The sequence below is a fragment of the Babylonia areolata genome, chromosome 21 (assembly GCF_041734735.1).
Source record: "Babylonia areolata isolate BAREFJ2019XMU chromosome 21, ASM4173473v1, whole genome shotgun sequence".
Lineage (NCBI taxonomy): Eukaryota > Metazoa > Mollusca > Gastropoda > Neogastropoda > Buccinidae > Babylonia > Babylonia areolata.
In genome coordinates this window covers 57,347,536-57,362,535 of record NC_134896.1, presented here as the reverse complement: position 1 = coordinate 57,362,535, position 15,000 = coordinate 57,347,536, and the positions used below count along the sequence as shown (strand labels likewise).

General features: G+C 50.4%; 1 protein-coding gene across 1 annotated transcript in view; it reads right to left on the bottom strand.

Annotated features, from left to right (window-relative positions):
• Positions 1-15,000, bottom strand: part of LOC143296381 (alpha-mannosidase 2x-like) — a 303,112-nt gene that overhangs the window by 6,459 nt on the left and 281,653 nt on the right. Inside the window, exons 5-7 of the mRNA XM_076608261.1 lie at positions 10,853-12,857; positions 9,498-9,822; positions 924-1,143 (exon numbers count right to left, since the gene is read on the bottom strand). Coding sequence (XP_076464376.1) covers positions 924-1,143; positions 9,498-9,822; positions 10,853-11,361 — 1,054 coding nt within the window. The 5' untranslated portion in view covers positions 11,362-12,857. The remainder of the gene's footprint in view (positions 1-923; positions 1,144-9,497; positions 9,823-10,852; positions 12,858-15,000) is intronic.

Here is a 15,000-nt window from a genome sequence, read left to right as displayed (position 1 = left end):
GCACAGTGTGCTTTTCATTGATCAAATATATATATTTTTTTTATAATTCCGCGTTAGGTTTTGTGTGTGTGTGTGTGTGTGTGTGTGTGTGTGTGTGTGTGTGTGTGTGTGTGTGTGTGTGTGTGTGTGTGTGTGTGTGTGTGTGTGAGTTCAGCGCAACTAACCCTTTTAAGCCGTTGCTGTCAATCATTCAAAACACATAGAGCTGAGCATGTCTACCATCTGGCATTCATGTTAGCGGCTACATCGAGCCCCCGTCGGGCCTGTATATTCTCGCATCATCATAAAACACACACGCATACGCATGCACGTACACATACACACACACGCACGCACACACGTGCGCGTGCGCACACGCACAAACGTGCGCGCGCACGCACGCACTCACACACACTCACACACACACACACACACACACACACACACACACACACACACACACACACCTCCCCACGTCAAAAAAAGAAGCAAAGAGATAAAACCCAACAAGAAACAAACCAAAGAAACAACAGGTCATCCTGCCTGATCAACCCTGTTTCATTTCGTCCTCATTCCAGCCCACTGCACAAATACTCCTCCTCCTCCTCCTAATAATAATAATAATAACAACAACAACAACATCAATAACAGCAGCAACAAGACGACTACTACTACCACCACCACCACCACTACTACTACTACTACAACAACTATTACTACTACTACCACCACCACCACCATCACCACCACTACTACTACTACAACTACTACTACTACCACCACCACCATCACCACCACTATTTCTACTGCTACTACTACTACTACTACTACTACTACTACTACTGATAATAAAAAAAACACAAAAAAACGTATCGACAACAACAACCACCTGACCTCCCTACCCTCCCCTACACCCCACCCCCCACAAAAAAAAAGAACAGTACCTGCCAGCTTCCACAGGTAGGGCATGGAGCCGGAGTGTCCGAAGGGGTCGATGGACCAGCTGTTGGCCGGGCGGACCCTCAGGTGCTCCCACAGCCACTGGTGGCCCTCCATCAGCTGGTCGATGACCGACACGTAGTGCGAGGAGGCCTCGTCAGGCATCACCCAGCCGCCCAGGGCCACCTCCAGCTGGCCTCTCCGGATCAGACGTCGTACGTGCACCTGCACAGTGCCACGGGGTGCTTTAGAGCTCATCACGAGGACGTCACACACATCGCTGATTGAAGACTTTTTGTTTTGCTGCCCCATCATCTGTACCGTTTCAATGGCATTACTCCCACGCCGCTCATTTAGATTCCCTACCATACACGGCCACGTCCGGGTTCGTCCGTCACAGTTACAGCGTCGGCAGTCCGCAAGGAACCATCGATGTTAGGTCGCCAGGAGGCCACACACCAGAGGAGACCCCGCACTGCTGCTGAGTCACTTTGGTGGTGTTCAGTGGTGCCTGTTCTGATTTAACGTACTTAGGACACCACCTACTTACTAGGCCCCCTACTAACGACAATAATGGCTTAGTCGCGGAGCCAGACAGAGTGAGCGTCCCTCCCAGAGTGGAGACCGCCACCACGTCCCTCAAACAATTGAAGACATTTTGTTCAGAGTATTATTGTATGCATCTGAGTATTATCTTTTAGAAGAGGAGGCTGGGGGTGAATTGTGAGTTGGGGGTAAACCGGGTATATGGTGTGGTGGTGAAATTTGAAACAAATATCTAAATACAGTTACAGAAAAAAAATACTTAATGGACTTCATGACAGAGAAGCCGTTAATTAATCTAACAAGTGAAACAACTGATAATGAATGCAATATGTCAAAAAACATCCGCGTTGTTTGTCACTTGTAATGACACTTTCGTGCAGTTTTGGCTTCATCAAATCACAGTAAAACATGTATGCTTGGTTGTCACATTGCTGAGGAGGGAGGAGGGGGGTGTCTCTTTTCTTTTGTTGTTGTTGTTGTTGCTGTATGTTGTTGTGTCTTAATTGGCAGTCAAAGCTTCATGTCTGCTACAACCCCCCTGGACCAGACCAGCACTACGTGAGACCTCTGCAGTAAAAAACAACAAAAAAACAAAACAAAAACAAAAACGATGAAAAAAAAAGATGACTATCTCTACCGTGTCTAAAATTTGTTACAGCAAGAAAGAAAAAAACCAAACAAACAACAACAACAACAACAGAAAACAAAAACAAAAAATCCCAACCAAACAAAAAAACAACAACAACAAACAACAACAGCAACAACAACAAAACAAAACAGGGTTGTTCACTAGAAGGGCGAAAATCGGTGGAGAATTGTTGATATAATCGGTCAAACAAGCCATAATTTTTAATACTTCCATTTTATTTTCCAGTCAAACGTGGGAGAAAGGCCTAGACCGCGATTCGAACCAGTGACCCTCACGGGCAATGTATCGCCAGATATGCGTCTTAAGTTTTTTCTTATGGCAGGTACCTCGAATCCGAGGATCATTGAGAAAACGATCTTTGACGACAAACCCTCTGTAAGGGAATACTTCCTTAAGTCCGATTTTAGCGTCCTCAATTCAGGGAACTACATTTCTATTGGTAGCTGGAGCGTAACCCATTTTCAGTGGTTTTCGACTTTTTTTGTACATTGATTTACTCAGTTACTCATTACACCAGAGCACAACACAACAGATCAGCAAAAAAAAGGAAAAAAAAAAGAGCGACACAGCACGGCACAACATAACACCAGCAACAACACAGCACAGCACAGCACAGCACAGCACAGCACAGCACAGCACAGCACAACACAACACAGCACAGCACAGCACAGCACAGCACAGCACAGCACAGCACAGCACAGCACAGCACAGCACAGCACAACACAACACAACACAACACAACACAACACACAGCACAGCACAGCACAGCACAGCACAAGTCAACACGACAACACAGCACAACACAGCTGAGCAAACCACACAACACCGTGCATAACCGCACAACACAACAACAAAACGACACAGCAACAACACAACACAGTACAGCACATCACAACACCTGACACAACAACACGACAACACAGCACATCACAACACCTGACACAACACGACAACACAGCACATCACAACACCTGACACAACACGACAACACAGCACATCACAACACCTGACACAACACGACAACACAGCACATCACAACACCTGACACAACACGACAACACAGCACATCACAACACCTGACACAACAACACGACAACACAGCACATCACAACACCTGACACAACACGACAACACAGCACATCACAACACCTGACACAACAACACGACAACACAGCACATCACAACACCTGACACAACACCACAACACAGCACATCACAACACCTGACACAACACGACAACACAGCACATCACAACACCTGACACAACACGACAACACAGCACATCACAACACCTGACACAACACGACAACACAGCACATCACAACACCTGACACAACAACACGACAACACAGCACATCACAACACCTGACACAACAACACAGCACATCACAACACCTGACACAACACGACAACACAGCACAGCACAACACCTGACACAACAACACGACAACACAGCACATCACAACACCTGACAACAACACAGCACATCACAACACCTGACACAACACAGCACATCACAACACCTGACACAACAACACGACAACACAGCACATCACAACACCTGACACAACACGACAACACAGCACAGCACAACACCTGACACAACACGACAACACAGCACATCACAACACCTGACACAACACGACAACACAGCACATCACAACACCTGACACAACAACACGACAACACAGCACATCACAACACCTGACACAACACGACAACACAGCACATCACAACACCTGACACACACGACAACACAGCACATCACAACACCTGACACAACACGACAACACAGCACATCACAACACCTGACACAACACGACAACACAGCACATCACAACACCTGACACAACACGACAACACAGCACATCACAACACCTGACACAACACGACAACACAGCACATCACAACACCTGACACAACACGACAACACAGCACATCACAACACCTGACACAACAACACGACAACACAGCACATCACAACACCTGACACAACACTACAACACAGCACATCACAACACCTGACACAACACGACAACACAGCACATCACAACACCTGACACAACACTACAACACAGCACATCACAACACCTGACACAACACGACAACACAGCACATCACAACACCTGACACAACAACACGACAACACAGCACATCACAACACCTGACACAACACGACAACACAGCACATCACAACACCTGACACAACAACACGACAACACAGCACATCACAACACCTGACACAACACGACAACACAGCACATCACAACACCTGACACAACAACACGACAACACAGCACATCACAACACCTGACACAACACGACAACACAGCACATCACAACACCTGACACAACAACACGACAACTCAGCACATCACAACACCTGACCACAACACGACAACACAGCACATCACAACACCTGACACAACACGACAACACAGCACATCACAACACCTGACACAACACACAACACAGCACATCACAACACCTGACACAACACGACAACACAGCACATCACAACACCTGACACAACAACACGACAACACAGCACATCACAACACCTGACACAACAACACGACAGCACATCACAACACCTGACACAACACGACACACAGCAACAACCCTGACACAACACGACAACACAGCACATCACAACACCTGACACACAACACGACAACACAGCACATCACAACACCTGACACAACACGACAACACAGCACATCACAACACCTGACACAACACGACAACACAGCACATCACAACACCTGACACAACAACACGACAACACAGCACATCACAACACCTGACACAACACGACAACACAGCACATCACAACACCTGACACAACACGACAACACAGCACATCACAACACCTGACACAACACACGACAACACAGCACATCACAACACCTGACACAACACGACAACACAGCACATCACAACACCTGACACAACACGACAACACAGCACATCACAACACCTGACACAACAACACGACAACACAGCACAGCACAACACCTGACACAACAACACGACAACACAGCACATCACAACACCTGACACAACACGACAACACAGCACAGTACAACACCTGACACAACACGACAACACAGCACATCACAACACCTGACACAACAACACGACAACACAGCACATCACAACACCTGACACAACACACAACACAGCACATCACTACACCTGCACAACACGACAACACTGCACAGTCAACACCAGCACAACACGACAACACAGCACATCACAACACCTGACACAACACGACAACACAGCACATCACAACACCTGACACAACACGACAACACAGCACATCACAACACCTGACACAACACGAACAACACAGCACAGCACAACACCTGACACAACACGACAACACAGCACATCACAACACCTGACACAACACGACAACACAGCACATCACAACACCTGACACAACAACACGACAACACAGCACATCACAACACCTGACACAACAACACGACAACACAGCACAGCACAACACCTGACACAACACGACAACACAGCACATCACAACACCTGACACAACACGACAACACAGCACATCACAACACCTGACACAACAACACGACAACACAGCACATCACAACACCTGACACAACACGACAACACAGCACATCACAACACCTGACACAACAACACGACAACACAGCACATCACAACACCTGACACAACAACACGACAACACAGCACATCACAACACCTGACACAACAACACGACAACACAGCACATCACAACACCTGACACAACACGACAACACAGCACATCACAACACCTGACACAACAACACGACAACACAGCACATCACAACACCTGACACAACAACACGACAACACAGCACATCACAACACCTGACACAACACGACAACACAGCACATCACAACACCTGACACAACACACGACAACACAGCACATCACAACACCTGACACAACACGACAACACAGCACATCACAACACCTGACACAACACGACAACACAGCACATCACAACACCTGACACAACAACACGACAACACAGCACATCACAACACCTGACACAACACGACAACACAGCACATCACAACACCTGACACAACACGACAACACAGCACATCACAACACCTGACACAACAACACGACAACACAGCACATCACAACACCTGACACAACAACACGACAACACAGCACATCACAACACCTGACACAACACGACAACACAGCACATCACAACACCTGACACAACACGACAACACAGCACATCACAACACCTGACACAACAACACGACAACACAGCACATCACAACACCTGACACAACACGACAACACAGCACATCACAACACCTGACACAACACGACAACACAGCACATCACAACACCTGACACAACACGACAACACAGCACATCACAACACCTGACACAACACGACAACACAGCACATCACAACACCTGACACAACAACACGACAACACAGCACATCACAACACCTGACACAACACGACAACACAGCACATCACAACACCTGACACAACAACACGACAACACAGCACATCACAACACCTGACACAACACGACAACACAGCACATCACAACACCTGACACAACAACACGACAACACAGCACATCACAACACCTGACACAACACGACAACACAGCACATCACAACACCTGACACAACACGACAACACAGCACATCACAACACCTGACACAACAACACGACAACACAGCACATCACAACACCTGACACAACACGACAACACAGCACATCACAACACCTGACACAACAACACGACAACACAGCACATCACAACACCTGACACAACACGACAACACAGCACATCACAACACCTGACACAACAACACGACAACACAGCACATCACAACACCTGACACAACACGACAACACAGCACATCACAACACCTGACACAACACGACAACACAGCACATCACAACACCTGACACAACAACACGACAACACAGCACAGCACAACACCTGACACAACACGACAACACAGCACATCACAACACCTGACACAACACGACAACACAGCACATCACAACACCTGACACAACAACACGACAACACAGCACATCACAACACCTGACACAACACGACAACACAGCACAGCACAACACCTGACACAACAACACGACAACACAGCACATCACAACACCTGACACAACACGACAACACAGCACATCACAACACCTGACACAACACGACAACACAGCACATCACAACACCTGACACAACAACACGACAACACAGCACAACACCTGACACAACAACACGACAACACAGCACATCACAACACCTGACACAACACGACAACACAGCACATCACAACACCTGACACAACACGACAACACAGCACATCACAAACACCTGACACAACAACACGACAACACAGCACAGTACAACACAGCACAGCTTCGCAAACACAATATCGTGCATTACAGAACAATACAACAACAACAGCACAACAACAACAATACAACATAACATAAAAGAATCAAAACCACACAACACCCCCACCCCGAATCCCCCAACCTCTCTCCCCCCCACCCACCCCCCAACCTCTCTCCTACCCACCCACCCCCCAACAAAACTTGACAGCGTCCCCCAACCTCTCTCCCACCCACCCATCCCCCCACCCTCTCTCCCACCCACCCATCCCCCCAACAACCTCTCTCTCACACCCCCCCACCCTCTCTCCCACCCACCCATCCCCCCAACAACCTCTTTCCCACCCACCCATCCCCTCACCCTCTCTCCCACCCACCCATCCCCCCAACAACCTCTCTCCCACCCACCCATCCCCCCAACAACCTCTCTCCCACCCACCCATCCCCCACCCTCTCTCCCACCCACCCATCCCCCCAACAACCTCTCTCCCACCCACCCATCCCCCCAACAACCTCTCTCCCACCCACCCATCCCCCCACCCTCTCTCCCACCCACCCATCCCCCCAACAACCTCTCTCCCATCCACCCATCCCCCCACCAACCTCTCTCCCACCCACCCATCCCCCCAACAACCTCTCTCCCACCCACCCATCCCCCCAACAACCTCTCTCCCACCCACCCATCCCCCCAACAACCTCTCTCCCACCCACCTATCCCCCCAACAACCTCTCTCCCACCCACCCATCCCCCCAACAACCTCTCTCCCACCCACCCATCCCCCCACAAACCTCTCTCCCACCTCCCCATCCCCCCAACAACCTCTCTCCCACCCACCCACCCTCCACCCTCTCTCCCACCCACCCATCCCCCCAACAACCTCTCTCCCACCCACCCATCCCCCCAACAACCTCTCTCCCACCCACCCATCCCCCCAACAACCTCTCTCCCACCCACCCATCCCCTCACCCTCTCTCCCACCCACCCATCCCCCCAACAACCTCTCTCCCACCCACCCATCCCCCCAACAACCTCTCTCCCACCCACCCATCCCCCCAACAACCTCTCTCCCACCTCCCCATCCCCCCAACAACCTCTCTCCCACCCACCCACCCTCCACCCTCTCTCCCACCCACCCATCCCCCCAACAACCTCTCTCCCACCCACCCATCCCCCCAACAACCTCTCTCCCACCCACCCATCCCCCCAACAACCTCTCTCCCACCTCCCCATCCCCCCAACAACCTCTCTCCCACCCACCCATCCCCCCAACAACCTCTCTCCCACCCACCCATCCCCCCAACAACCTCTCTCCCACCTCCCCATCCCCCCCAACAACCTCTCTCCCACCCACCCATCCCCCCAACAACCTCTCTCCCACCCACCCATCCCCCCAACAACCTCTCTCCCACCCACCCATCCCCCCAACAACCTCTCTCCCACCCACCCATCCCCCCACAAACCTCTCTCCCACCTCCCCATCCCCCCAACAACCTCTCTCCCACCCACCCATCCCCCCAACAACCTCTCTCCCACCCACCCATCCCCCCACAAACCTCTCTCCCACCTCCCCATCCCCCCAACAACCTCTCTCCCACCCACCCACCCTCCACCCTCTCTCCCACCCACCCATCCCCCCAACAACCTCTCTCCCACCCACCCATCCCCCCAACAACCTCTCTCCCACCCACCCATCCCCCCACAAACCTCTCTCCCACCTCCCCATCCCCCCAACAACCTCTCTCCCACCCACCCACCCTCCACCCTCTCTCCCACCCACCCATCCCCCCAACAACCTCTCTCCCACCCACCCATCCCCCTACCCTCTCTCCCACCCACCCACCCTCCACCCTCTCTCCCACCTCCCCATCCCCCCAACAACCTCTCTCCCACCCACCCACCCTCCACCCTCTCTCCCACCCACCCATCCCCCCACCCTCTCTCCCACCCACCCACCCCCCCACAAACCTTGACAGCGTCCTCCAGCTCGTTCCACCACATGGCGAAGTAGATGGTCTCCGCCCAGACGAAGGTGAGGTCCGGGTGCTGGGTCAGTTTGTTGACCATGTGGGTCAGTGTGTGCTTCGTCTGGTCCGCGTAGTACTCCGTCGTCGTCTTCTGCCAGCCGGGGTCCACGTGGGAGTGCGGGAGAATGATGACGTTGAGGGGCTCCAGAGGGTCTTCCTCGTCCTCCTCCTCCTCTCTTCCTTCTCTTCCTCCTCTTCCTTCTCTTCCTCCTCTTCCTTCTCTTCCTCCTCTTCTGCTCGAGTGTCTCCCTCCTCTTTGTCTAGGGCTGCGTCATTGGGACAAAAATTGTATTGTATTACTGTATTGTCAAAAGATATTTTTTATATGTGAAATTCTGACAGCTCTCTTCTACTCCTCCTCTTCTACTTCCCGGGGCACCTTCTGTCTGCTCTTTCTTTGTATTGTATTGTATTGTATTGTATTGCATCGTATGGCATGGCATGGTATGGTATGGTATGGTATGGTATGGTATCGTATTGTATTGTATCGTATTGCATTGTATTGCTCTATCGTCAAAACCTATTTCTCTGTGTGAAATTCTGCCAGCTCTGTTCTCCTCCTCTTTCTCTTCCTCTTCTCCAGTATCTCCTTTCTCTTTTTGTGGGGCTGCGGCATTTTGAACACATAATTGTGTTGTGTTGTGTTGTATTGCATTGTATTGCGTTTCGTTGCCTTGACTTGCCTTGCATTGCGGTTCTCTCTCTCTCTCTCTCTCTCTCTCTCTCTCTCTCTCTCTCTCTCTCTCTCTCTCTCTCTCTCTCTCTCTCATATTATATATATATACATATATATATATATATATATATATATATATATATATATATATATATATATATATATATAATATGCATTACATTAATTTTAAATGTGCAGAACTATATCTACTGTACATGTCAAAATGTGTAATGCATAAAGGCATGTTAATAATTAATATACGCATGCATGCGTGATGAAACCATGCAAGGTCAATTAAGGCTTTAAAAAAAAAAATTAATGTCACTGACCCCGAAACCTGGTAGGGTCGTGGGGGGAGGGAGCGGGGTGCGGGGGGAGGGGGGCTGCACGGGTGAACGCATCACCAGCATTCTTCAATTTTAACGGTCGTGGGATATGGTCTGAGTTTGGGCAAAGGCCATTCTCTGTCCACACGGATATGCACACAACAGACCACACACACACACACTCTCTCACTCTCTCTCACTCACTCACTCACACACACACACACACACACACACACACACACACACACACACCCTATACAGGAAAAAAACAACAACAGCAACAAAAGTTCTTACCTGGGGAACTCAGAAGGCGGGGAGGGCAGCTCATACATCCCGTCCGTCAGCACGTTGAAGTGAGCCTCGTGATACACATCCACGGTGGACAGGTTAGACTGCACGTACGACGGATGCGGCCCACCACCATCACCATCACCATCATCGTCCCAACTCTTTCTTCTCCTCCTCTCTCCATCACCACCCCCCTCCACCTCCACCTCCTCCCCAGCTCCCAGCCTGTTGGAGGAGACGGGAGGAAGCATGGAGCACACAGCAGGGTCCATCCTCCAGGAGAATGTGTCCACAACGCTCTGCATCGGGGAGGAGGCTTCTCCCAGGCGGGAGTCCAAAGCCCTCCGGTGCTGGTGGTGGAGGAGGAGGAGGTCAGGGGAGGACGAGGAGAGTGCGGCGCTGTCCAGCAGGCTGTGGTGGTAGATGGTGCCCAGCAGGAAGCAGGCGGAGGTCAGGAGGAGGAAGCGCTGCCAGAACTTCATCCTGAATGACAGGGTCCACGCGGCCCAGCTCATCTTCAGTCGGTGGAGCGACCGGAGCGATCGACGCAGAGCGCTAGCTAACTCTTTGAGGAACGGCTGCTGTGTGTCTGGACACAGCGCTGTATTATCTTACGGCTGCTGTGTGTCTAGTCAGCGACACAACGCTCTTACGGCTGCTGTGTGTCTAGTCTGCGACACAACGCTCTTACGGCTGCTGTTTGTCTAGTCAGTGACGCAACGATGTGTTGTCTTTGTCGTTGGCAACTGACACAACACAACACAACACAAACACGATGACGGTGACGGATGAGTCAGTTTCAATGACTGATGGTCTGACGCGCATCAACCGTCACAGCTCAAAACGGCTCAGTGGAGAAGAGGAAGGTCCTAAAACCAAACTGTTTTAGTGGCGAAAGAGCTGGTCTTGATGCCCGATTGCTGGCGAAGAAAACAACAGGACACAGTGACGTGTCAGAAGAACAGCTCAAAATGGTCCACTGGGCAAGATGAAGGGTCAGCTCAAACCAGCCTCTTTAGAGACGAGGTAGCTTGTTTTGATGTCCGATTGCTGGCGACTACACAACAAATAAAACGTGACGTTTCTGACTGAAGAACAGCCCCAAACGGCCACTAGGACTGACAGAAATCTCTAACCAGCCTCTTCACAACATGAAAGCGGCGATGCCCTGAAAGAGCTGGTCTTGGTAAATCAGCTGCTCTTGAAGAAAGCGATTACGTCTCCAAAGCCGCTGGCGTCGATGGGTGCCGCCAAAGACTCCCTTTCGAATTCGGGAGTCGTGAAACTGAGACACCCTGTGCTGAAAAATAAGGACAGGAGCACTTCAGACCAGCGTCACTTGAGAAGAGCGGACAGGATCCTAAAACGGGCTCTGAAGTCAAGAATAAATCTCCAGCAGTAACAACAACAGCGTTTCTCCAAGGCCGACGACCCAAATCAAGAACCTCTCTTGAAGAAGGCGCTTCCAGTAAAACAGCAGCAGCGTCTTTTATCAGCTCAAAACACCTCAAAGCAGCGTTCCTTGGTGATCGAGGGTGCTTGCAAGAACAGCCGGTTGAAGAAAAGAAACCCGGCTCAGCGATGGAATAGGAAGCAGGACACGGGATTGTCCCAGAGAGGTTGTTGTTGCTGCTGTTGTCGCTGTTGTTGTTGTTGCTGCTGTTGTCGCTGTTGTTGTTGCTGCTGTTGTCGCTGTTGTTGTTGTTGCTGCTGTTGTCACTGTTGTTGTTGCTGCTGTTGTCGCTGTTGTTGTTGTTGCTGCTGTTGTCGCTGTTGTTGTTGCTGCTGTTGTCGCAGTTGTTGTTGTTGCTGCTGTTGTCGCTGTTGTTGTTGCTGCTGACGCGGGCGTGGTGGCGTGACGGTGACGTGGTATGACGGCAGCAGGAGGACTCACATTCATCAGAGGACCTGGTGACGTCCCTCCTCATGCTCCCTCACTTCCACTCACGTCTCCTGTCCTGTCTCTCGCTGTCTCTGTCTCGCTCTGGTTTTTTTGGGGGTAAATGGCCACCTGTACAGACATAAGGAAATGTCTGTTAGGCATTTTGATGATGATGATGATGGTGGTGGTGGTGGTGGTGGCGGTGGTGGTGATGATGACGATGACGATGACGATGATGATTGGATACTTAATTGGCGCCCCTGTCTGTGAGTCACTTGATGATGATGATAAAGATGATGATAATGATGATGATGATATGGATACTTGTATAGCGCCCCTGCATGTCAGGCGCTTTGATGATGATGATGATGACGACGATGATGATGATGACGATTATGATGATGATGATGATGATAATGATGATGATACGGATGCTTATACAGCGCTCCTGGGATCTGTTTCAGTGCGCCAAGCGCGTAGCTGCACACGAAGGAACCTCGGTTTAGCGTCTCACCCGAATGACTAGACGCTCAGTCTGATTTTCCCCTGGTCAAGCCCCGGAGAATAAGGGGCGAGCTGTGGAATGGAACCCAGGCCCTCAGAGCAGACAAGCGTCGTCACACATTCCGCCACCTTCTTCCCTCCTCTCCTGCTGCTCCTTAATACGCAGCTCACGTAAAGCCTCGCCCAGGACGGGACAAAACGAGATGTCTGGTGAAGCCCTGGATGTGCCTTGAATAGGAGGGAGGGAGGGAGGGGAGGAGGGGGAAAGAAAGGGAGGGAGGGGGTAGGGAGGAGGGGCGTGAGGTTAACTCGTTTTCTGACGACTGACTTACCGTCCTTTCTAATCTCTCTGCGTCTGTCTGTCTGTCTGTCTGTCTGTGTGTTTGCCTGTCTGTCTGTCTGTCTGTGTGCTTGTCTGTGTGTTTGTCTGTGTGTCTGCCTGTCTGTCTGTCTGTCTCCCTGTCTGTGTGTGTGTCTGTCTGTCTACGCATGTCTGTCTGTGTGTTTGCCTGTTCGTCTGTGTGTTTGTCTGTCTGTGTGCCTGTGTGTCTGTGTGTTTGTTCGTCTGTGTGTCTGTGTGTGTGTCTGTGTGTGTATCTGTGTGTCTGTGTGTTTGTGTGTCTGTGTGTTTGTCTATGTGTCTGTGTGTTTGTCTGTCTGTCTATCCGTGTGTCTGTCTGTCTGTGAGTTTGTCTGTCTGTGTGTTTGTCTGTCTGTCCGTGTGTGTGTCTGTCTGTGAGTCTGTGTGTTTGTCTGTCTGTCTGTCTGTTTGTCTGTGTGTCTGTCTATTCCAGTCTCCCTGTCCGTCGTTCTGTCTGACTGTCTGCATGTATGTCTGTATTGTATTACTCTTCGGGCTACTCTCCTGACGAAGAGGGTCACTAAACTGAGATCACCACCAAGTTCTTAATATACATACATATATATATATATATATATATATATATATATATATATATATATATATATATATATATATATATAATTTTTCTGCCTGCAATTTCATTTGTTTTCCTATCGAAGTAGATTTTTCTACCTCCCCCCCCCCCCGCCCCCTCACGGATAGCATGTTTGTTGCCGTGGGTTCTTTTTACGTGCGTTTAATGCATGCTGCACACGGGGTCGCTTTATCGTCTCATCCGCGGTGCCAGCGTCGGCCGTCCACAGGGAACCATCGATGTTGGGTCGCCAGGAGGCCACACACCAGAAGAGACCCTGTACCGATGCTGGGTCACTTCGGTGGTGTGCATTTAGTGCCAGTTCAAAATTCTCCTGTACTTCATTTGTGCCCACTGTTACTCCTGACATAAAGCTGTGCAGAGTGGGACGCCCACTGTTACTCCTGACATAAAGCTGTGCAGAGTGGGACGCCCACTGTTACTCCTGACATAAAGCTGTGCAGAGTGGGACGCCCACTGTTACTCCTGACATAAAGTTGTGCTGAGTGGGACGCCCACTGTTACTCCTGACATAAAGCTGTGCAGAGTGGGACGCCCACTGTTACTCCTGACATAAAGCTGTGCAGAGTGGGACGCCCACTGTTACTCCTGACATAAAGCTGTGCAGAGTGGGACGCCCACTGTTACTCCTGACATAAAGCTGTGCAGAGTGGGACGCCCACTGTTACTCCTGACATAAAGCTGTGCAGAGTGGGACGCCCACTGTTACTCCTGACATAAAGCTGTGCAGAGTGGGACGCCCACTGTTACTCCTGACATAAAGCTGTGCAGAGTGGGACGCCCACTGTTACTCCTGACACAAAGCTGTG